Source organism: Sus scrofa, chromosome 2 (genome assembly GCF_054392235.1).
Source record: "Sus scrofa isolate SSC_HxYL_T2T_F1_AM1 chromosome 2, Sscrofa_HxYL_maternal_Yorkshire_Landrace_v2.0, whole genome shotgun sequence".
Lineage (NCBI taxonomy): Eukaryota > Metazoa > Chordata > Mammalia > Artiodactyla > Suidae > Sus > Sus scrofa.
Window position 1 is genome coordinate 140360918 of NC_139384.1, and position 22190 is coordinate 140383107.

At 41.3% G+C, this 22190-nt stretch overlaps 1 protein-coding gene across 1 annotated transcript in view; it reads left to right on the forward strand.

Moving 5' to 3' along the window:
- The window catches only part of LMNB1 (lamin B1), a 54943-nt gene that overhangs the window by 27324 nt on the left and 5429 nt on the right, over positions 1–22190 (forward strand). The window contains exons 5-10 of the mRNA XM_085014440.1: positions 2124–2294; positions 3910–4035; positions 9990–10210; positions 11567–11792; positions 13689–13793; positions 17283–17402. Of these exons, the coding sequence (XP_084870566.1) occupies positions 2124–2294; positions 3910–4035; positions 9990–10210; positions 11567–11792; positions 13689–13793; positions 17283–17402 (969 nt within the window). The remainder of the gene's footprint in view (positions 1–2123; positions 2295–3909; positions 4036–9989; positions 10211–11566; positions 11793–13688; positions 13794–17282; positions 17403–22190) is intronic.

Consider the following 22190-nt stretch of genomic DNA (forward strand, 5'->3'; position numbering starts at 1 on the left):
AACCTACACCACAGCTCATGGCAATGCCGGATCCTCAACCCACTGAGCAAGGGCAGGGATCCAACCCGCAACCTCATGGTTCCTAGTTGATTCGTTAACCACTGTGCCACGACGGGAACTCCTAAAAATAATATACTTTTGAAAACAGTAACTAACAGTGATTTTAAAAAAGGAATTTATTCTAGAAGTTAGTTTTTTTTAATTGGAGAAGTCTGACCATTTTTGTCAATATATATACTATTAAACTAGATCTTATGAGGGCAAAATGTACTTACTGGATAATCAGCCAGTCTTTGGACAGTTCTTGAGTCAGTTTTTTTACTTTTTTTTTTTTTTTTAAATGGCCGCACCCCAAGGCATTTGGAAGTTCCCAGGCTAGTGTACGAATTGGAGCTGCAGGTGCCAGCCTCACCACAACCACAGTAATGCCAGATCTGAGCTGAGCCACATCTGTGACTTACACCACAGCTCACGGCAGCACCAGATCCTTAACCCACTGAACTGAGGCCTGGGATCGAACCTGAACCCGAGTCCTTAGTCGGTTCGTTACCGCTGAACCACAATGGGAACTCCCAAATCAGTTTCTTATTTAAAAATGAAATGCCAGTACCTGTTATTTTTTTCTTCAAGGAGCCATAGTATCAAAGTTGAGTATTGTGTTTGGAAGCTCCTTGTAAACTATAGGAAATGCTGTCATATAATTATTACCTACGGTTTTATGTATAAATTATGGCAATTTTACATTAAGTTGGCTTACTTTTTTTTTTGATTTGTTAAAATTGTCTGTGATCTATTATTTCTTAGTTTTGGCACTGTGTGGACTCCTGCATCTTAAAACCAGGAGTTGGGTATTTTTTTCTTTGCAAGTCACTGATTCTCCATAAAGTAATAAATAAAAAATGGCATCAGTAAAAAAGTAATTTAGTACTTTTAGAATGTTTAGGTAGTTCGCAACTTCGAATTTTTGAGTTTTACCTTTTTTGAGAATGAATTTAAAATATTCCTTATTTCTTTTTTTTTCACATGGGGTATTGAGTAAATATACCTAAGTTCCTTATTATGAACAGTTAAGGGGCAAGAAAGAGGAAGGAGAAAAACGGGAAGGGAGGGGAAGAGAAGTAGGCAAAGGGTGAAATCATTAGTGGATGATCAGTATTTGTCAAACTAATAAACCTTTCATTTGCGTATTTTCACAATTTAAGTATCATTGACTTCATTAAATAAATGTGAGCCCTGGGAAGGACTGGAATTTGAACCCTAGTTTCCTCACTCTTATTAGGTGTGTATCTTCCTCTGGTTGAGAGAAAGATGAGGAAATGCATAGAAAAATCGCATACGATAGGATGATGCAAAAAAAAAAAAAAAAGATGCAGTGGCAAGACGTTGCCCTTATATCTCCCTCTTGTGGCCTCTTTAATTATTGCCACTAGGAACAGTTCTATTACATTTTCAGAGCTGGAATGGAAATTTTATTCTAGGACTTGTGTTCCTAGTCATTCTGGTTTTGGGTAGTTCCTTAAAACAAAGTGAAAGATGTTTCTTACTTTCTATTTTTTAGTAGTGAATTGTCAGGTATACTTGAGATAGCAAAGTAATATTAATAAGATTCCACATCAATTGATAACTAATATCTTAGCACCACCAGCTGTTAGGGTAAGTTGTGTAAATTAGCTCGCTCTGCCTATTGCGTCTTAGTATGTTCAGGTTTTATTATGTATAAATCTTCTACTTGAAATAGTCTGACTTGTAAGTTTAACTTTTCACATGGATTTTTTTCAGTGGTGTTAGTATCATCAGTGTAACAATTTAGAAAAATATTAATGTGCTATTTAGTGTACCTAGTTATCCATGAGTGCACGGTACTTTCAGCCACTCCTTGCCTTTAGAGAAGTAAATCACTGTGCTACTGAAAAGAAACATAATATTCTTAGGGCGGTTAGTTCCATCTCAAAAGTCTTCTTGTTTGAAAACGAAGGCAAAAAAGTGTCTATTCATCTGCCTGCCCCAGGACAGACACAAGGAGGCTGGTGTGTAAAACTTCAGCTGGCCCCGTGTCACTCAGACTGGTACCAGTGCAGCCACGGTGAGTAACTTGGTTTGACGTCATTTCCACCCTCCCCCAGGAGATAAACGAGACCAGAAGGAAGCATGAAACTCGCTTGGTAGAAGTGGATTCTGGGCGTCAGATCGAGTATGAGTACAAGCTGGCTCAAGCCCTTCATGAGATGAGAGAGCAACATGATGCCCAAGTCAAGCTGTACAAGGAAGAGCTGGAGCAGACGTACCACGCCAAAGTGAGCAGACTCTTCTGGGGACGGCTCTAAGCCGTTGTGCACAGTCTCCCCCAGAACATTACTTGGTGTTTGGTTTGTTGTGGTTTTCTTGTTTTTTTTTTTTTTCTTTTGTTAAATTTTTTTTATTTTCATTTTTGACTTTTTTTATATGATAATTTTTATTTTTTTCCATTATAGCTGGTTTACAGTGTTCTGTCAGTTTTCTACCATATAGCATGGTGACCCGACCCAGTTACACATACATGTACAGATTCTTTTTTCTCACATTATCATGCTCCATCATAAGGACTAGATGTAGTTCCCTGTTCTGGTTTTCTTAAATGAATTCCCCTGGTCTCTATAAATATAGAAAATGGATTTTTTTTTTAAAGCAGTTTTTTATAAAGTAAATGTTAGCAGAAATTATTCAAAGAAAGTAGGGTTATTCCAGTTTAATCCGAGATGTTTGTCTTTTTGTCTGGCTGATCATTCATGTCAAGTCATATTAAACTCCAGCCAGCCAAAAAGACTTCCCTTTCAGTAACAAGTTCTAATCTTGTTGGACTGAATTTAGTTCTGACTTCCATGTTATCATTTAGGTTGTGACCGCTCCACTTTTTGCTTTTTTGGATAAAGGCCAAATGGACAGTCTCTCGTATTTCTCCCTCTGCCACTATTGGTCATTAAAAAAATGCTGTAGAAACGTCTCTCTTGTACTAGGAGACCACACAAAAATTAATCACATCACTGAGTATATAGGCTTTTGTCGTGAATGGTTTTATCCCAATGTTTAAATGTTACCTGATTTGGTTAAAAAGAGTTATTAGTGGAAGACTTTGAAAATTAGAGCCATAGAGGTATTGAACATAATTTCTATTGCATGGCCTCATGTTGCCTTTAATCCTTTTTATGAAGTAGTAATTGGCCGGTGAGAGCGAGAGATCTTCTCCCTACATTCAGTTGTTCAGCACTGTTACTGAGTGCTGGCCATTGTGCTGGGCAGTGGTGGAGCTAAAGTTAGGATTGGTCGGTCCCATAGACGGTGGGGCTCACGGGGAGCCTGGGAAGAGACATACATAAAAACATGCCTGAGACACATGTAGAATAGAATGTTACAGGCATTTGAGGAACGGGGTATTTCTTATTTTTACCAGAGGAGCTGTTTTTTGCTTCTGAAAGGAGGTATTTCTGTTTGGTTTGGAGTAATTTCCAAATTGGTACTTTCTGCTTATTGCATTATATTCTGTATCAGATTTGGTGGGTTAGGGGTATGTGATGCTTGTTTTCCTACAAATATCACTCCAGTTAAATTGCTCCTGCCCAGTCTCCTTGTCAGCAGTAGTGGCCGGAATAGAGACATAATGGATGAGATATTGAAGCATTAAACTTTGGGTAAAGACCCAAGTCTATCAGCACTGTTAAAACTACTATATTGGGAATTGGGCCACACAAAGCAGAAAGACTTCAGGCTAATTCATACCATGTCACTAAACTTCATGATGCTTTTCCTGTTTCTTCACCTCGTTACTGGCAGGGCTTAGGGTTGAAATGAAATGCCTTGAGAGGAGTCGTACTTCTTCATTTGCTTGTTCTAATTCACCAGGTCAGACTGACCATGGTTGGTTTCCTTTTTTAGCTTGAGAATGCCAGACTGTCATCAGAGATGAATACTTCTACTGTCAACAGTGCCAGGGAAGAACTGATGGAAAGTCGTATGAGAATCGAGAGCCTCTCGTCTCAGCTTTCTAATCTACAGAAAGAGGTGAGTAAGCACCTTCCCTCAGGGAGAATTGGAGCTGCATCTGCAGGCCACCTTCACCACAGTCGTCCGCTTTGCTCTGCCTGAAGTCACTTTTCAGAGAGGGTAGTGTTTCCTTGAACTGTGGTTACACAGCGCTCCCAGAATTTTTCATTTTGCATTGCATAAGCATCTCCTGAGCAGAGACTGCTGTGCCTAACCTGATAGATTACCTAGGGCTAACGGAGTTGCCCTTGAGGGAGCACCCCGCTGGTTTCTTCACTGGGCTTACTCTAGGACTCAGGTTTTCTGACCCATCCAGCAACCTCTTCGCCACACTGTGCTCTTCCCAACGTACTCCTTTTCATCACATTTAGAAACCGTAATGAAGAAAAACCTGCAGAAATTCTTCGTGAGAGGTACATGCTTTGTGTTTCTAGACAGATTCTCTCTAGAATACGTAGTATTTGGGAAAGTAGCATCAGTTTGCACATTCGCTAAGAATGTAGTGATTTAATTCATTCATGGATACACCCAGCTGTTGCATGACTCGCTGGCTGTGTTACATGATGGTGTGCTCTTGGCGCAGCGTAAGCAGGTGTGGACACTGCTCGAAATCTGTTTTAGTCTAAGGGTGATGTCGATGTGCACACAAAGTACTTATACAACCACACAAATATTCAGAATGTTTTAATAATCTACTACTCGGAGTTCCCATCGTGGCGCAGTGGTTAACACATCTGACTAGGAACCATGAGGTTGCTGGTTCGGTGATCCGTTGTTGCCGTGAGCTGTGGTGTAGGTTGCAGACGTGGCTTGGATCCCGCATTGCTGTGGCTCCGGCGTAGGCCGGGGGCTGCAGCTCTGATTCGACCCCTAGCCTGGGAACCTCCATATGCCGCGGGAGCGGCCCAAAGAAATAGCCAAAAAAATAAATAAATAAATAAATAATCTACTACTCAGCTTATTTACTTGGGAAGTCCCCTCAGCTCCTCTTTTCCTTCAGGGAGGAAATTTTGTTATTTTAAATATTCCACATAAGAATAAACTTTTAAATGCTTTACTAAACCTTTTCCTTTTTTCTTTTTGTTTTTAGTAAAATCTTTGATTATAAAACTGAAAACATCTATTGTAGGAATTTAGAAAACAAATGCGGCAATGAGTTAACTAAAACAGGGTGATGTAAAAACAAGTTAATTAAACATAAACGTTTACATTGCCTATCCTGTATGTACTTCATTATTCGCATCAAAAATTTAAAAATTATTTTAAGAGTTCCCTTTGTGGCTCAGCAATAACGAACCTGACTGGTATCCCTTAGGATGGGGGTTTGATCCCTGGCCCTGCTCAGAGTATGAAGGATCTGACATTGCCATGCACTTCTGTGTAGATCGCAGATGCAGCTTGGATCTGGCATTGCTTCAGCTTTGACGCAGGCTGGTAGCTGCAGCTCCAATTTGACCTCTAGCCTGGGAACCTCACTATGTCTTGGGTGCAGCCCTAAAAAGCAAAAAAAAGAAAAGAAAACGTTATTTTAAACCTATTTAGTACTGATAGAAGTTTGAAGTTTTCTTGTAGCAGTAGAGCTGGAAGGACAAGGACCTTGAGTTCACTCAGTCTGACCACAGAGTTGTGTGAATTTAATGACTAGCCCAGAGACTATAGGCTGATGAATGGGTTTCTCTTCTAGCTCCCAGTTTTTCTTTTTAACACCTCACTCTCTTAATTTTCATTTAAGAATTTAACAGGAGTTCCTGTTGTAGCTCAGCGGGTTAAAGACCCGACTGGTATCCATGTGAATGTGGGTTTGATCTCTGGCTCTGCTCAGAGGGTTAAGGACCCGGCATTACTTCAAGCCGTGGCGTAGGTTGCAGCCGTGGCTTGCATCCTGAGTTGCTGTGGCTGTGGTGTAGGCCAGCAGCTGCAGCACCAGTTCAACCTCTAGTCTGGTAACTACCATATGCCACAAATGCGGTCTTAAAAAGAAAGAAAAAAAAAAAAAAAAAAGAAGAATTTAACCATCTCTGTTCCGGGAGTTCCCGTTTTGACACAGTGGAAATGAATCCAACTAGTATCCATGACGATGTGGGTTCAATCCTTGGCCTTGCTCATTGGGTTGGGCATCTGGTGTTGCTGTGAGCTGTGATGTAGGTCACAGATGTGGCCCAGATCTGGTGTTGCTTTGGCTGTAGTATAGGCCTATAGCTGTAGCTCCGATTTGACCCCTAGCCTGGGAACCTCTATATGCTACACGTGCAGCCCTAAGAAGCCAAAAAACAAACAAAAACCAGTCTCTTTTCCATTGTACCATTTAGCAGGTACTTTTCCAAAAATAGGCCTGTTTTGGCTCTAAGTTGACATTTGACTACTTTTTCCCATTTAATAAATAATATTCTAGTTATTCTGTCTCCTTCAGTTTTGCATTTCCTTATCCTTTGAGGGGGGTAGAGGTTGTGAGGAGGTGGCTCTTGCTTAGTCCACCTGACTGTGCTAGGTACAGACATTTTGCAGATGACGAGACCGAGACTTGCCTGTGATTACATACATGTAGGCTGTGACATTTGGTAACCACATCTCTGACTCAGGAGAATCCTTTTATCCATTATTGGTATCGGATTTTAATGATAAATAATACCTTTAAGGATATCTTCTTTGATGGTTCAATTTTAGCCTTAGAAAAATCATCCAAAAAAAAAAAAAAGCCGTCTGGATTTTCTTCCTATTGTATGTCGTAATAGTATTTGTTGTTGAGTCTTAGCAGTTTCGTCATGCTGCCTCTTAGGCCATAGGACTTCCTTTTTGATAGGTGACTCATGTTAGTACTTCTTTAATTTTCTTAAAATCGACAGAGCCTTTAAAATGCTGACTTAAAATATTTTAAAATAATTATATGGAAGCAGTATTATGTTTTGGAATTAGGGATATAGTGCTGACAGCATTTCTTCCATTTCTATCTAGATTTTTGACTTTGGCCAGGTTAATTGGTCAGAAGCTGTTTGGCTCGCAAGAGGCTCCAGGGGCGCTTGGAAAGCACCTCTAATTTTTGTTTTTCTAACACCTAGACTCTGGCAACTTCTACTGCAGCTAGACCATAGCAGACTGGTATAATTGCGTTACATACTCTAAAACGAACAGAAAACCTACCCCATTAGAAGTTAGTCTTAAAATTTTAGAGTCAGAGGCAGGATCTTACAGATAGTCTAGTTAGACCTTCATTTTCCAAACATGGATACTGGTTTAGGGAGGTAAGTGACAGCTAAAGGCAGCATCAGGAAAAAGAATGTAGGTCTGTCTCATGTTGTGTTCTTTATCTATCACTGCAATGTCAGATGCTTAATCCACTGAGGAAGGCCAGGGATCGAACCTGCATCGTCATGGATCCTAGTCGGGTTCATTAACCACTGAGCCATGAAGGGAACCTCCCTGAAGGGGAGACATTTCGAACTTAGTTTTACTTTTGGAGGAAAGAAAATAGAAGATGCCTGAGAGGGAAAAAAACAAATTTCTCAGTTTATAACTTGATTTTTACAAATAGAGTTAAATTCAAATTCTTTGAGGTGGAAATTTGTTTAGCATCACTCCTTTTTTTTTTTTTTTGCTGCATCCATGCTGTGGTTGTGACCTGCACCATAGCTGTGGCAATGCTAGATCCTTCACCCTCTGTACCACATAGGAACTTCCTAGCATCACTCTTAAGATGAATGCCTGCTTCTGATACAGAATGTCTCTGAATTTTAATTAATTGGTTGTTTTTTTTTAAATCAACTTTTTATTGTAGCGTAATTCTAGATTTACCAAAAAGTTGGAAAGCTGCTATGAGACAGTTTCCCTGTCTCCCCGGCCCAGTTTCCCCCATTGTTAGCATCTTAGGAGACCATGGTACATCTGTCAAAACTAAGACATTACTGTTACCTACAGACTCTAGATGGTTAGGATTTTACTGGATTTTCAGTTACCGACCTTTTTCTGTTTCAGGACACCACCAGCCCCCTAGTCTCCTCTGGTCTTTGACAGTTTCTCAGGCTTTTCACTTCTCATGACCTTGACAGTCTTGGGGAGAACTGGCCAGGTATCCTGTAGACTGTTCCCCAATCCAAGTTTGTTTGGTGCTTTTTTCATGATGAGCCTTGGATTGTGGATTTTAAGCGCCCTTCTTGTCGTAGGGATTATGTGACAACCACATGACATCTTCGCTGATGTTAACCATCACCCTTTGCTAAAGTGGCGTTGTCACTTGCCTTGTGGCCCTCAACGTCATCTGCCAAAGCAGTGTTTGCCAGGCTTCTCCTCTGTCACATGGTTATTTTTGCCGTTCTGTACTCTGTTCTGAGGAAGCACATCATTAAGTCTGACCCCCTCTCAAGGGTAGAGGTCAGGAATTAAGCTCCACACTTTGAAGAGAGTATTTACTGTTATTAAATGGAATTCCTTGGTAAAGATTCATCTCTTTTTCCCCTGTAGTTTATTTATTCATTCGTTTATATTAGTATGGATGCATGGACATCTTTTTATAATTTGGGTTGTCATCAAATATTACATTATATTATTGGCTCACTTGATTCCAGCTTTGGCCATAAGGAGTTGTGGCAGATTGGCTACCATGTCCTGCCCCCTTTTTTGAGCACTTCCTTACTTTCTGGTTCTATAAGATGCTCCAGGCTCATCTTGTATTTTCCCTGCTTCAGCACCAGACACAGCTGTTTCTGCAAGCATCCCTGGTTCTTTTTATTGGAGAGTGGTATCTAGACATCAAGATCTGGGCACTGAGTATGCTCATGGGTGCTGGGGTGTGTTGCTTAGGCCTGCTTGGGGACAGAGCTAGGTAATAAATGTGTCTATGCTAAGCCATTGTTACACACTTGTCTGTAGTTGTGTCTCCCTTCACTTGTATTTATATTAGGGTAGCCAGGTGTTTATACAGCTGTCTCTGACTCTAACCCTGTACCACCGGGTTCACATTAGGCTTCCTTCCTTGTTTACCTGTAACTTGTCTCTCTGAGAGTAAGAAACCTGGTTTCTGCTATCCCATTTACTCATTTTTCATCTCCAGTGTACATGTAAAGCAGTTTCACATTTTTAACCCATACCCCTGTGAGAAATAAATTCACTAACTAGAGTAATGTTTCTGCATGGTCCTTTTTATCTTTAGCCTCCAGATTTAACGTCCGCACCGTTATGTGCCCTTTCTGTCCTGCTTTGATGCGCAGGTACTTGTGATTTAAGGCTCTGAGCTGTATACATCAGTCTTTTTGAGTTGATTCCCTTTGTCACTTGCTGAGGTTACTGAGATGAGTTCTGTCTTGGAGAAACGCAGATGAATAATTACCTAGTTAACCTCGAGGTTTCTGAGGTGAACCTTCTCATGTAGCATATATGATTTCTCATTTAAAAAATACCAAATAGGAAGTTTTTATGTTTACAGTAATATTTACAAACTGCGCTATATCATAGTCTTTGCATGCTGATTGAGCTTGAATAAACACAGCAGTTCTAATGTGATAACCAGCATCTCTTTTCGTTTGTTTCTGAATTGTTCCAGCAATTCTCCATAAGATATTTTTACCACCCTTAGGTTTCTTTTGTCAGTGAATTTTCTATCTTTTAATTCTTTACTTTTGTTTCTTTATGTTTTTGAGCTAAATGGCTTGTTACGGGACCCACACTTGGCTTTTACGAAAACCTGTAATTTGAAATTTTGTTTTCTTTGGTCAAAGTTAAGCTATATGTACATTTATGATTCTTCTATTTGGTGAATATATCTTGTTCTAGTCTTTTTATAAGACAGAGCTCTCCTAAGAACTATATTTTGTATTAGAGAAATTTTGGTTTTTAATTTCTTAAAATCAAAATCTTGAGTTCTGGTGTTAGAGATTGCACAACGTCCTCTTTGTTCCAGCCCAGGAAATGGTTTAAAATAGCTGCCTTGTGCTGATGTTGTAATGTTCCTAGAAAGTCAACGTGTTCCCTTGAATCTTAAGTCTAGGGCATGTTTGGAGAGGATTCAGGAGTTGGAGGACTTGCTTGCTAAAGAAAGAGACAACTCTCGCCGCATGCTGTCTGACAAAGAGAGAGAGATGGCGGAAATACGGGATCAGATGCAGCAACAGCTCAATGATTATGAACAACTTCTTGATGTAAAGCTAGCTCTGGACATGGAAATCAGCGCTTACAGGAAACTCTTAGAAGGCGAAGAAGAGAGGTAAGTAACTTAGGTGTCTCTCTACCTCATCGTCTTTTTGCCTCCACTCTTTCTGTTTAAAGAAAAGTAAATAGGGAGTTCCCATCATGGCTCAGTGGTGACGAACTCGACTAGGATCCATGAGGACGCAGGTTCGGTCCCTGGGCTTGCTCAGTGGGTTAAGGATCCAGCGTTGCTGTGAGCTGTGGTATAGGTCACAGACGGCGGCTTGGATCTGGCGTTGCTGTGGCTGTGGTGTAGGCTGGCAGCTGTTGCTCTGATTTGACCCCTACCCTGGGAACTTGCATATGCCACAAATGTGGCCCTAGAAGAGAAAAAAAATTTAAAAATTAAAAAAAAAAAAGAAAAATAGGATTTTTTTTTTAAACAATTAAGGCAACTCTAAGTATTTTAAAATTTCTTTTAATACCTAGGTGTAGCGGTAGGTAGTAATGGATCATGTTTCTGTCACAGCAACAGAAGATGTTCAAGCAGTCTTATTTTATCGTTTTCAACTGTGTCAGGATAGTCTTTCCTTTGAGATTTTAAATGTTCTGATAATTTAATATGCTGCAAAATATCAGATTTGCTGAGACTTCATACTTTTCACGTCTGATTAGTGTATAAATCCTTGTACACGTCTTCTCAGAAAAGAGTTCCAAAGGGAAAGTATCTCATTTAGAATAAAAAGACATTTAGTTTCAATATTGCATACATTGTGATTATAATTTGAAGAAAGAAAATACAGATATGATACAATTAGGGAAGGTGTATTCATGTAACAGCCGTGTGGTAGGTGATGGTAGATGAGATGTTCATGCCAAACCTCCCCACCACCCACCCCGATTTCCCAACTTCTGCATTTTGGTTATGCTCTTTTCCTAGCGAAAACCTTCAAATAATTCTTTTCTTTAAGAACATGGATAAAGTGGTGATTGTAGCACAAATGTTTCTTGGTTAAAATGTGTATGGCTTTGTCTAGCAGATCTTTTTTTTTTGTCTTTTTGCCATTTCTAGGGCCGCTCCCACATATGCCATATGGAGGTTCCCAGGCCAGGGGTCTAATCGGAGCTGTTGCCGCCGGTCCACGCCAGAGCCACAGCAACGTGGGAATCCAAGCTGCGTCTGCAACCTACACCACAGCTCACAGCAACGCCGGATCCTCAACCCACCGAGCAAGGCCAGGGATCGAACCTGCAACCTCATGGTTCCTAGTCGGATTCATTAACCACTGAGCCACAGCGGGAACTCCTAGCAGATTTTCCTTAGTGTTTCGCCTTAGTACTACACGTGCAGAGTAATAACAGCCCCTCTTTTTTTCAAGGTGGGAAGGACATGTGTGTTTCACAACTGGACTGTTTTGTTCCTCCCATATAGATTGAAGCTCTCTCCAAGCCCTTCTTCCCGTGTGACAGTGTCTCGTGCCTCCTCGAGTCGCAGCGTACGTACAACCAGAGGAAAGCGGAAGAGAGTGGACGTAGAAGAATCCGAGGCCAGCAGCAGTGTCAGTATCTCTCATTCCGCCTCAGCCACTGGGAATGTCTGCATTGAAGAGATAGATGTTGATGGGAAATTTATCCGCTTGAAGAACACTTCAGAACAGGTGAAAACAGACTCTTTTTTTTTTTTTTTTTCTTCCGGGCTTTGCTGATCGGTGGGCTGTCCTACAATTGTAATAACTGCTCAGCCTTTGCTTGGATTCAGTAGTCTTCTTGGAATAAGAGGTTCCCTCTCCTTTTTACTTAAATTCATGAAGTGTAGTATAAATTTAAACAGGAGGAGGAAGAGGGATAGTGCGCTTAGTGGTTTAAAGATTTTATTCATTAGCTCTTCTTTCCAGAGCCAGGGCCCTTTTTCACACCTGGCCATTTTGTGGCCTTCCTAAGGATGAGTTATGAATACTCCCAGTCCTGGCCGGATTTGTGAAGAAGTTGGATTGTGGGTCTAGGTGGTAGATCCTCTTTCACAGCTGTTAACCATAAGAAAGGAAGGAAATATGAGCCAGGGCTTGGCCACATTGAGGGAACATTTTTCTCTCTGAGTAAATGAATGACCAGTTTTGATTTAGCCCTGTCTTGAAAATATTTGTTTAAAGGTAAACATAAAATGTTCATAGCAGGGAATCCTGAACTTGGAGCTGGGGCTTTCAGAGCTCAGTAATGGAGGCTGCCCTTGGTGAGACCTCACTGAGCTGAGGCCGAGAAGGGGTGTGAGACGATGCCAGACAAGGCAGGTCTGGGAGGTCAGGGGGGTGCAGTGGGATGGATGTCACGTCTAGAAGTGGGTTTGGGATTTGTAAAATGTTTGCAAAAGCACTCCTTTTCTCACCAAAGCTGTTCAGACTGACTTGTGTGTGGATGAATAAATAATTAGGAAGGGCAAAGGAGCTTTAGCAGTTCTGATAAGGAAGAGCATAGGCTTCAAGCCCTCTTGGTTACGATGTTGAAGCTAAAGAACAAAGTAGCATCTGCTGCTCCATTGTAGTATTTTGGCTGTTTCTCAAAAGACATTGCAGCCATGTGTGCAGCTGTTTTGAAGCTGGCTCTCAGCCTTGTTTATTCTTGTCTTTGAGTTAGAAATGGATATAAATACATAAGTGCAGCTAATTTCTTTAATACCCTGCACTGTTCCTCAGAGGTCAGGCAGCTCTGGGCAGCCTGCAGGCTGGTGTTGATAGCCGGCACTTGGGACTGGCTCATTATGTCACTGACTCTTTTTGAGCCCTTTAGGCTTTAAGGTAAGAGTTAAATAACGGGCAGAAGTGGTACATGTGCATAAGAAGAAGGGCATAGTTTGACATAGTTTCTTCCAGTTTCTTCCTTCTCTTTCCAAGCTTAGGTGTCTATATTTTAAAAGCTGAAGGCAATCAAATATTAGATGTTTATAAAGATGATTATGAAACTAGGTTGTATTGTAAATTAAAAATATGCACCTGATCTAGCTTTGAATAGGACCATTTCGTTTGGTTCACCTCCCTTTCCTTCCGGTTTTGTCCTCTTTAAAATTAATTTTCTTAATAATTAAAACTGCAGCGTTGTCAAAGTTCCTGTTTTGCTGAATGACAAAGCCATATTTTCTCTCTCTTTTTAAAAAATTTTTATTTTTTTGTCTTTTTTTGCCTCCTTAGGGTTGTACCTGCGGCACACGGAGGTTCCCAGGCTAGGGGTCTAATCGGAGCTGTAGCCACCGGCAGCCGCAGCAGTGCCAGATCCGAGCCACGTCTCTGACCTGTGCCACAGCTCACGGCAATGCCGGATCCTTAACCTACTGAGCAAGGCCAGGGATCGAACCCACAATCTCATGGTTCCCAGTCGGATTGGTTAGCCCCTCAGCTACAAGGGGAACTCGCTTATTTTCTTTTTATAGTAGGAAAATATGAGCCATGGAAAGATAGCCATAAAACTGTCTTAGTTTATCTGCCTATAGATTGATTTATGCAATTATTTCCTAACTTTCTATATATTTGAAGTCACCTTATTTTATTTTGTTCTTTCAATAGGATCAGCCAATGGGAGGCTGGGAGATGATCAGAAAAATTGGAGACACGTCAGTCAGTTACAAATATACCTCAAGATATGTGCTGAAGGCAGGCCAGACTGTTACAGTAAGTTAATTTAGTCATCATTTAATTTAACTTGATTATCTTAACCAACAGTTAAAGTAATTAAAACCATTTGGGCTTGAATAGAAACATTTTAGGAATGGGCCTTAAAACATTTTTGTTATTATTAGGGAATTACAAGTGCTATTAAACATTTTAAAAATTGTATGTGATTGAGAGTGGTAATACACTAATAAAAGCGAAAGAATTGACCTTTGAGTTCTTTTTGTCTGCTTCAGTGGATAGAAGGCAGCTTCCTCTTCCTTCCCTGTTGGCTCCCCAGAAAACAAAACAGAATAGCTACTTCTTGATTGATAGTGGTAGCCCTGCTGTGGTTCAGGAGGTTCTGCTTGGCGTAAAGAACTGTCAGGAGATAACTGTTAATACTAGGGGTGCTTTAGCCCTGTTAGGGGTAAGCAGCACAGTCATCTGGAGAGTGTTTCTGGTGACCAGGCCGTTCCTCACTCTTAGTTGGGGCAGGGAACCTGTGTTTTGAACAGAAGTTCCTAGGTGATAAGTACTATTGCGAAGTATCAGTCTCTAAACCTAATACACGAGCGAGGATAGCGTGGTTTTTCTTTCAAATATATGAGGTGTTGATATTTTGAGAGAGATGAACCCTGTGCCATTCTGACTCTGTTTTCTCCGTTGCTGTCCTGAAATGCCACGTCTGTAATAGTTCCTAAATAATCATGAGCTGACTTTAGAGAAGTATTCTTCATTGAGCAAACACAAGATTCCTTTACTTTTACTCAGTAAGTAGATGTAGCAAACAAAATATGTTAACTTTGATACAGATTTTAAACAGGTTACTGTTTTCATTCCCTAAAGAATGCTGAAGTGACTTTCTTTTTATAGCTGCTTCTTTAAGAATATTAAACACATGTTTGGCGTTCCCGTTGAGGGGCAGCGGAAACGAATCTGACTAGTATGCACGAAAATGCGGGTTTGATCCCTGGCCTCCCTCAGTGGGTTGAGGATCTGGCGTTGCCGTGAGCTGCGGTGTAGGTCGCAGACATGGCTGGGATCCAGTATTGCTGTGGTAGTGTTGTAGGCAGGCAGCTGCAGCTCCAATTCAACCCCTAATTGAATTGGAGGGTGCGGCCCTAAAAAGCCAAAAAAAAAAAAAAAAAAGGATATTAAACACATGTCTTAAAATTTTATGATTGATAGAAACCTCCCTTAGTGTTTAAGATTAAAGGCTCTAACAGGTTAGAACTTCTCTTTTAAAGTATATTTGTAGAACTCGCCACCACATTGTGAAAATATCAGATGCTAATTTTGTAATAATGGGTAAGAATGGGAACAGATATCCTAACCACACTGTCTTTTCTTCTCTTTAGCAGTTATTATAGGAGAGAAAATGGCTCAGTCCTATTACGTGTCTTATGGAAGTTGCATAATGTAGTGGAAAGAGTTTGACATTTTAATTCCAAAGATTCAGATTTGAGTGTGCTCTCTCTTTAAAGTGGTATAAAACCATTATGCCAATCATCTGCTTTTTCCCCTGGATATAGTGTCTCAGGGACTAAATATATATTCTATAGGTTTAGTGGAGAACTCAATTTTCACGTAAAATACTGTAATGCATTTTCTTTTCCTTTGGTGGCTGGCATTAAATGTGTTAAGGAGCTCTTTGAAACATGGTAGTCATAAGTGATCTTTCCGTTAAATTGTACAATGCAAGGCGGTAGCAAAGATCAATTCAAAACTCTAGGATAGAAATAAGGAAACTACATATGTGATTTTAAATTTTCTCATAAACTATTATTTCAACATGTGATCAGTATAACATTTTGTTAGATATTTTACTCTTTTTGTTTTTGAACCAAGTCTTCATACTTAGAGCTAACCTTACATCATACCTCTGTTGGAACTAACCACCTTTCAAATGCTCACAAGCCCATGTGGCTGCCGTATTGAACAACACAGCCCTAGGACCTACTGAATTACCCAGTAAGGTTATTGACATTATGTGATTAACACTAAACCAACAATATGATTCCAGGAGTTCCCATTGTGGCTCAGCGGGTTAAGAACCCAGCTAGTACCTGTGATGATGCAGGTTTGATTCCTGGCCTTGCTCAGTTGGTTAAGGATCCGGAGTTACCACAAGCTGTGGTGTAGGTTGCAAATGCGGCTTGGATCTGGTGTGGCTGTGGCTGTGCTGCAGGCCAGCAGCTGCAGCTCTGATTTGACCCCAGCCTGGGAACCTCCATACGCCGCAGGTGTGGCCTTAAAAAGGAAAAATAAGTAAACCAACTGTATGATTCCATGTGGTCTAGTGAAAAGTATAGCTTGAGATTAGGTTAACAATCCATGTCACCTGAAAGTTGGCCCAGATCCAATTCTTTTAGTTTTATCCTAGTAAATGTTTCTTGCCCCTTCCCATTTATAATGTGGATGGAAGATCTGGAAGCTACAAGTGAGCACCTTTAGAGGAAGTGGGTCTCTTCTACTCAGTAATTGATGTGGTTTTCTCGCCATTTACAAAATACCTGCTTGTACCCATCTGCAGTCTTCCTTTTGTCATCATATAGCCCTTTATATTGCAAAATAACTTACGGGGCGCAAAACTTTGGTATCTGTTTTCATGTGGTCTTAGAAAGACCAGAGCAAAGTGTCCCTACAGATGAGGACATAGAGGTTTGTCAAGGTGTCATGTAATGTCCATGATTCAAATCCAGGTTTTCAGACTCAGGTTTCCTTCATTCTAGCAAAATATTATTCTGCCAATAAATACACTGAAAATGTGGCAGAATTTCCATGCTTGTGAGAAGGGAAATACTTCTTTTTGTTTGTTTTGTTCATTTTGGTAGCAGTAATATTTTCCATTAAATGGTAGGTGACCTGTCTGTTTCCTAAATTCTTTTTAGAGTTCAGTCTCAGACACTCTGGGGTATTGTGATATTGTCTCTGGTTGGATACATACCACTTCCCACAAGAGTGTTCTAGATAGGTTGTCTGGTGCAGAGTTTTGACAGAAGTTAGTCATCTCCTCAGTGCCTGCCCTAGGGAGCTGGGGGATCCCATCGGAGGGGATCAGAAGGTTCTAACCCAGACGGTGGCTCATAAAACCCATAGAACGACAGAACAATGATGAGAGCCAATATTTATTGAGTGAGCCGTCCCCTCTATGTGCGTAATCCCCTTTCCTTCTCAGCAGTCCCATGTGTTAGCAGTACCATTTCTGTCCCATTGGAAGGGAAGTCAGGTAGCTTGTTCAGGGTAAGCTGACGTGTAGGTGAACTAGGATGTGAATCTGGTCACCTTCACTTCAGAGCCCCGTGTGTCAACATTTTCACTTATCAGATGGGGGAGCCGAGGCTGAGATAAGTCTCGTGGATGCTAGACACATGGCTAGTTAATGTAGCACGTCTGAAGCCAGGCCATCATTCAGGAACTTTTAGAATCGATGCTCTTACAGGATGCTATTACTGACACATGGGAGAGCTGGGCTCGGAATAACCTGATGTCCTTTCTTTTTTCCAGATCTGGGCTGCCAATGCCGGCGTCACAGCCAGTCCTCCCACCGACCTCATCTGGAAGAACCAGAACTCCTGGGGCACTGGCGAAGACGTGAAGGTTATATTGAAAAATTCTCAGGGAGAGGTACGGTCATTTGGTTGGGTCCACCACAGTGTCTCTTCACCATGCAAGTGTGATTTCTCTGCAGAAATCAGATTGAAATGTGAAGTAACAGATTGCTTAAATCAGACCAAGGCTGCTAAGTCTATCAAAGTAAAGTTAACTTCAGGTTTTAGAAATGAAATAAGAGTGTATTGTAGTTCTGATTGTTAGCGTAGGCTCCAGAGTCAGCCTGGGTCCAGTTTCTGTCCCCACTGCCCAGTGGCTTTGTGTCTTCGGGTAAGTTCCTTCCCCTCTCTTAGTTTTATCATTTAAAAACGGGTATAGGAATAATAAGATAATTATTGTAAATCAGGTAATGATATCATGAGAATAATATCAATGAGACAGCCCTTGGGAAATGCTTGGCACACTGTCTGGCCTCTGATAAATGCTTGCATTATTCACCTTGGTACTAGCACTCAGGATGCTTGTGAAACTTGAGTTTGAAGACTGTGGGATGTACATTTGGTTGATGTGTATGTTTTCAATATGTCAGTCCTAGAGTGCTTGGCAAAGAACCTGCTCCTCCTGTCACGTAAAGACAATCCCCATCCTACCACACACACACACACACACACACACACACACACACACACACACACACACACACACACACACACGAGATGAAAGTGTCTGAAGAAAGACGTGGTTGCTGGTCAAAGCACAGCATCCACTTAGGGGCTCCTTCTCTGCTCCCCTAGTGCCGGGTACAGGCCTCTTCGCTGGCGCTTGTCAGGTTGTCTTCTCCTCCTTGAGTAATAAGCACATTGAGGGCAAGGACCTGTTTGGATTTTTCCTTGGCACATAATAGTTATTTAGGAAGAACTTACTGGTTAAAATTTTAGGTAAATCGGACATGAACCATCGCTAGTTCAGAGAAATACAGTAATTCACAGCGTTCATTATGGGGGTGCGAATTGTGTGCGATAGGGGAAGTCCCGGCCTGGCCCTCTTCCCATCCACCCCTTGCCGTGATCGTCCGCCGGGGTTGAGACTGTTCTTCGTGAGGAATTCACTGTCTGCTGAATGAAGAATGAGCTCAGACTGAGGCTGAGAATGAAAGGGCCTTGGATTTGTTTTTCACTGCAGACCTTAGTACAGTTCACCTCTAGAGACCCACTAGGTTCTCAGGGTCTCGGGGTGTTTAAAACGCCTGCAGTAGTTGATAGACTTCAAGGAGCCGGAGCTTTTCCTGCTCTGCTCGTGGAGCCCTGCTTGCTTGTTGCCTTTAGCACTTTGGAATTCTTCCCAAGTGCTGAAGTTACTACAGCTCCTCTGCTGGTCGTGTCCCTGACATCTGAAATGAGCATAGTACGTGTCTCTTTCAAAACGTCGTTAGGAGTGGTGATTGGCGCAGATTGAGAAGCACTGTTATAAGGAGCCGTGGTAGATGAAATAGGCTTTCATGAGCCATGGACTCTAGTCACCAATTTTTTTTCCATGTGGAAAGGTGTTCCATGTTAGAAGCAGTCTTATAGAAGGAGATTTGGGATGCAGCAGGTTTGAAAGCCCACAAAACAGGTACGATGACAAGTGAACAAAGCAGAGACCGTGACATGGGATATGCCCAGAGGTAGCGTGACCGCTGGCATTTCAATAGAGCTGAGTGAAGCTCAGGTTCCTTTCATAATTCAAATTCTCTGAATATTAGATTGGTTGGTTGGTTTATTCCTTTAAAAACTTCGATTGCCTTCTGCTTGCTAGCCTCTATTAAGGGACTTCTGTCAGAAAGGAGGAATGTATTATGAACATAGTTCTCATTTCTGTGATTGTGAGACAAGTACTTTCACATAATTCTGTAAGACCATGTTTTTTTAGTAGGTCCCAGCCCATATTTATAATAGTTCATAATTATCACCATAAAGGCCACTCGTCTGTAAGATGGTAGGTAGTTGGCTTAAGTCAGCTTATTTTTTATGTATATTTTCTTGCTGAGGCATTGGAGATATCAGAAAACCCAGTTAAGCTGGCTTTAAAATGATGAGAACATATGAGTTCACAAAACCAGCAATCCGCGGAGAGTAGACCTGACCCAGTAGCTTGCCCAGTGTCCCCAAGGATCTTTCTGTTGTCTCTTCCCTGAGTGTCTCCCTCGTGGATGTAGGGTAGCTGCCGGCTACTCCTGGACCTGCATCCTTCCAGGGTGACTTCTTGTGGGCAAGAGCATCGTGCCTAGTCAGGTTCTCTGACTACAAGAATGCAGTCTGGGCTTCACTCTTGTAGTACCGGCCTGGGGCACGTGCCCAGCTCTAAGTTGCTTCCTGGAGTCGAGAGGACAGAGTTAGAGCTTGAGCCTTCTTCCCGCTCCATGACTAGATCACACTCAGTTCCTTGTGACACACGTGTCACATCTCCATAGGAGAGAGGGTACCCAGGTCAGAATGGGTGCTCTTTTTTTTTTTAATTTATTTGAGGAGTGTGCACATATTCCATAATTATTTTTAATTACAACAATAATAAAAACTCCATTAATGAAGCAAATCTTGTTAGAAACTAATTAAGAAAACTTGGTAGAATTCAAATTGGAAACAGTTTCAATTGAAAATTCTGAGTGCATAGTGGTAAGAAACTATCATACAGTAATTAAAGAACATTTTAAATCTTACCCTTCAGCTGTATCTTCAGAATGGGTGCTCTTGTTGAGAAACGAGGAGGGGGTCCTGGATGATGAAAAACAGCAAATGTCACCACAGAAAAGTTGAATCTTTTTTTTTTTTTTTAATGAGGGAAATGAAAAATAAAGCAGTTTCTCCATACCTTCTAGAATGTTGGCATCACTGAAACTTGCATATATGCAGATGATTACTTATGTGTACAGAGAGATAGCTCCTTCATCAACCAAAAATGCCTTGATTTGTAATATTTGCTGATTTCTATGTTGTAAATTCTCCCGTTGTGGCGACTGAGCGCAGAGTTGAAGAGACTGCAGGTGAGCTGGGGCCAGCTGGCCTCACTGCACTGCTCGGGAGACGGGCAAACCTCTCCTTGCCCATGGCTTTACCCAGGCAGCCCAGTGACAGGTTTATAGGGGGACTGTCATGTGTGCCTTTCAGGACACTTGATAGGGTTGGGTGTCTTGCTGAGAGGAATTTCTTTGGTAAAGACATGTATCTTTAGCACTTTAACTGATAACAGTTTCCTGAGCCTTTGTCTCCCAGCACTTTCAGTTCTAAATTTGTTTTATTATTTTTCTATTTACATTTTCAGAAGTTATTTAGCTCCCTTATTTTCCATATAGGCTTTCTGCATTAGATTAGTTGGTTTTTAAATGTTGTCAAATGAAAAGTGCTTAACATTAGGCTTATGTTAAAGACAGTTATGCTGAAGTCATTCCTAATTAATGAAGTTGGCAAGCTGCTATTTTCTAAGCTTCTCATTTGAGGTCCATGGTCTTGTGTTACAAGCTTTAAGAGCCATTGTTACCATATGGGATGTATAATTGTCCTGAGCTGCTAGAAGCTGAAATGTGAGAATTCTCACAGAACAGAGGCTTTAGGAGGGTTTTTTTGTTTTGTTTTGTTTTTTGCTTTTCTTTCCTCATTTTAAGATGAATTGAGGGAAGCAAGATGCTCTGAAAGCTGTTTGTGAATCTTTTTTTTTTTTTTTTTTTTTTTTTTTTGTCTTTTTGCTATTTCTTGGGCTGCTCCCGCGGCATATGGAGGTTCCCAGGCTAGGGGTTGAATCGGAGCTGTAGCCACTGGCCTACGCCAGAGACACAGCAACGCAGGATCCGAGCCGCCTCTGCAACCTACACCACAGCTCACGGCAACGCCGGATCGTTAACCCACTGAGCAAGGGCAGGGACCGAACCCGCAATGTCAGGGTTCCTAGTCGGATTCGTTAACCACTGCGCCACGACGGGAACTCCAATCTTTTTTCTGTTTTATATGCCACCATCCTCCAATTTGTATCTTCATTTAAAGAAATGTAATTGACCCAAGGATTCACATGCTTTGAAAAATTTTTTTAAATTATAGTTGATTTATAATGTTGTACCTATTTCTGCTGTACAGCATAGTGACCCAGTCATACATACATATATGTATATGTACACACACACACACACACACACGCACATTCTTTTCCTTATACTATCTTCCATCATGTTTGGTCCCTAGAGATTAGATGCCATTCCCTGTGCTGTGCAGCAGGACCTCATTGCTTATCCATTCTAAATGCAATAGTTTGTATCTATCAACCCCAACTCCCAGTCCATCCCACTTCCTTCTCCCCCAATCACCCCATAGCAACCATTAAGTCTATGTCCTGTCTGTGAGTCTCTTTGTTTTGTAGATGGCATCATCTGTGCCGTATTTCATTTATTTATTTATTTGTCTATTTGTATTTTCTAGGGCTGTACCCATGGCATATGGAGGTACCCAGGCTAGGAGTCCAGTCGGAGCTGTAGCTGATGGCCTATTCCACAGCCACAGCAACTCGGGATCCGAGCTTTGTCTGCAACCGACACCATAGCGCACAGCAACGCCAAATCCTTAACCCACTGAGTGAGGCTGGGGATCAAACCCGCAACCTCATGGTTCCTAGTCGGAATCGTTAACCACTGAGCCACGACGGGAACTCCATTTGTGCCGTATTTTAGATTTCACATACAAGTGATATGATATGGTATTTGTCTCTCTTAGCTTAGTGTGAGAATCTCTAGTTGCATCCATGTTGCTGCAAATGGCATTATTTTGTTCTTTTTAAAGGCTGAGTAGTATTTCCATGGTGTATATATGTACCAAGTCTTAATTCATTCCTCTGTTGATG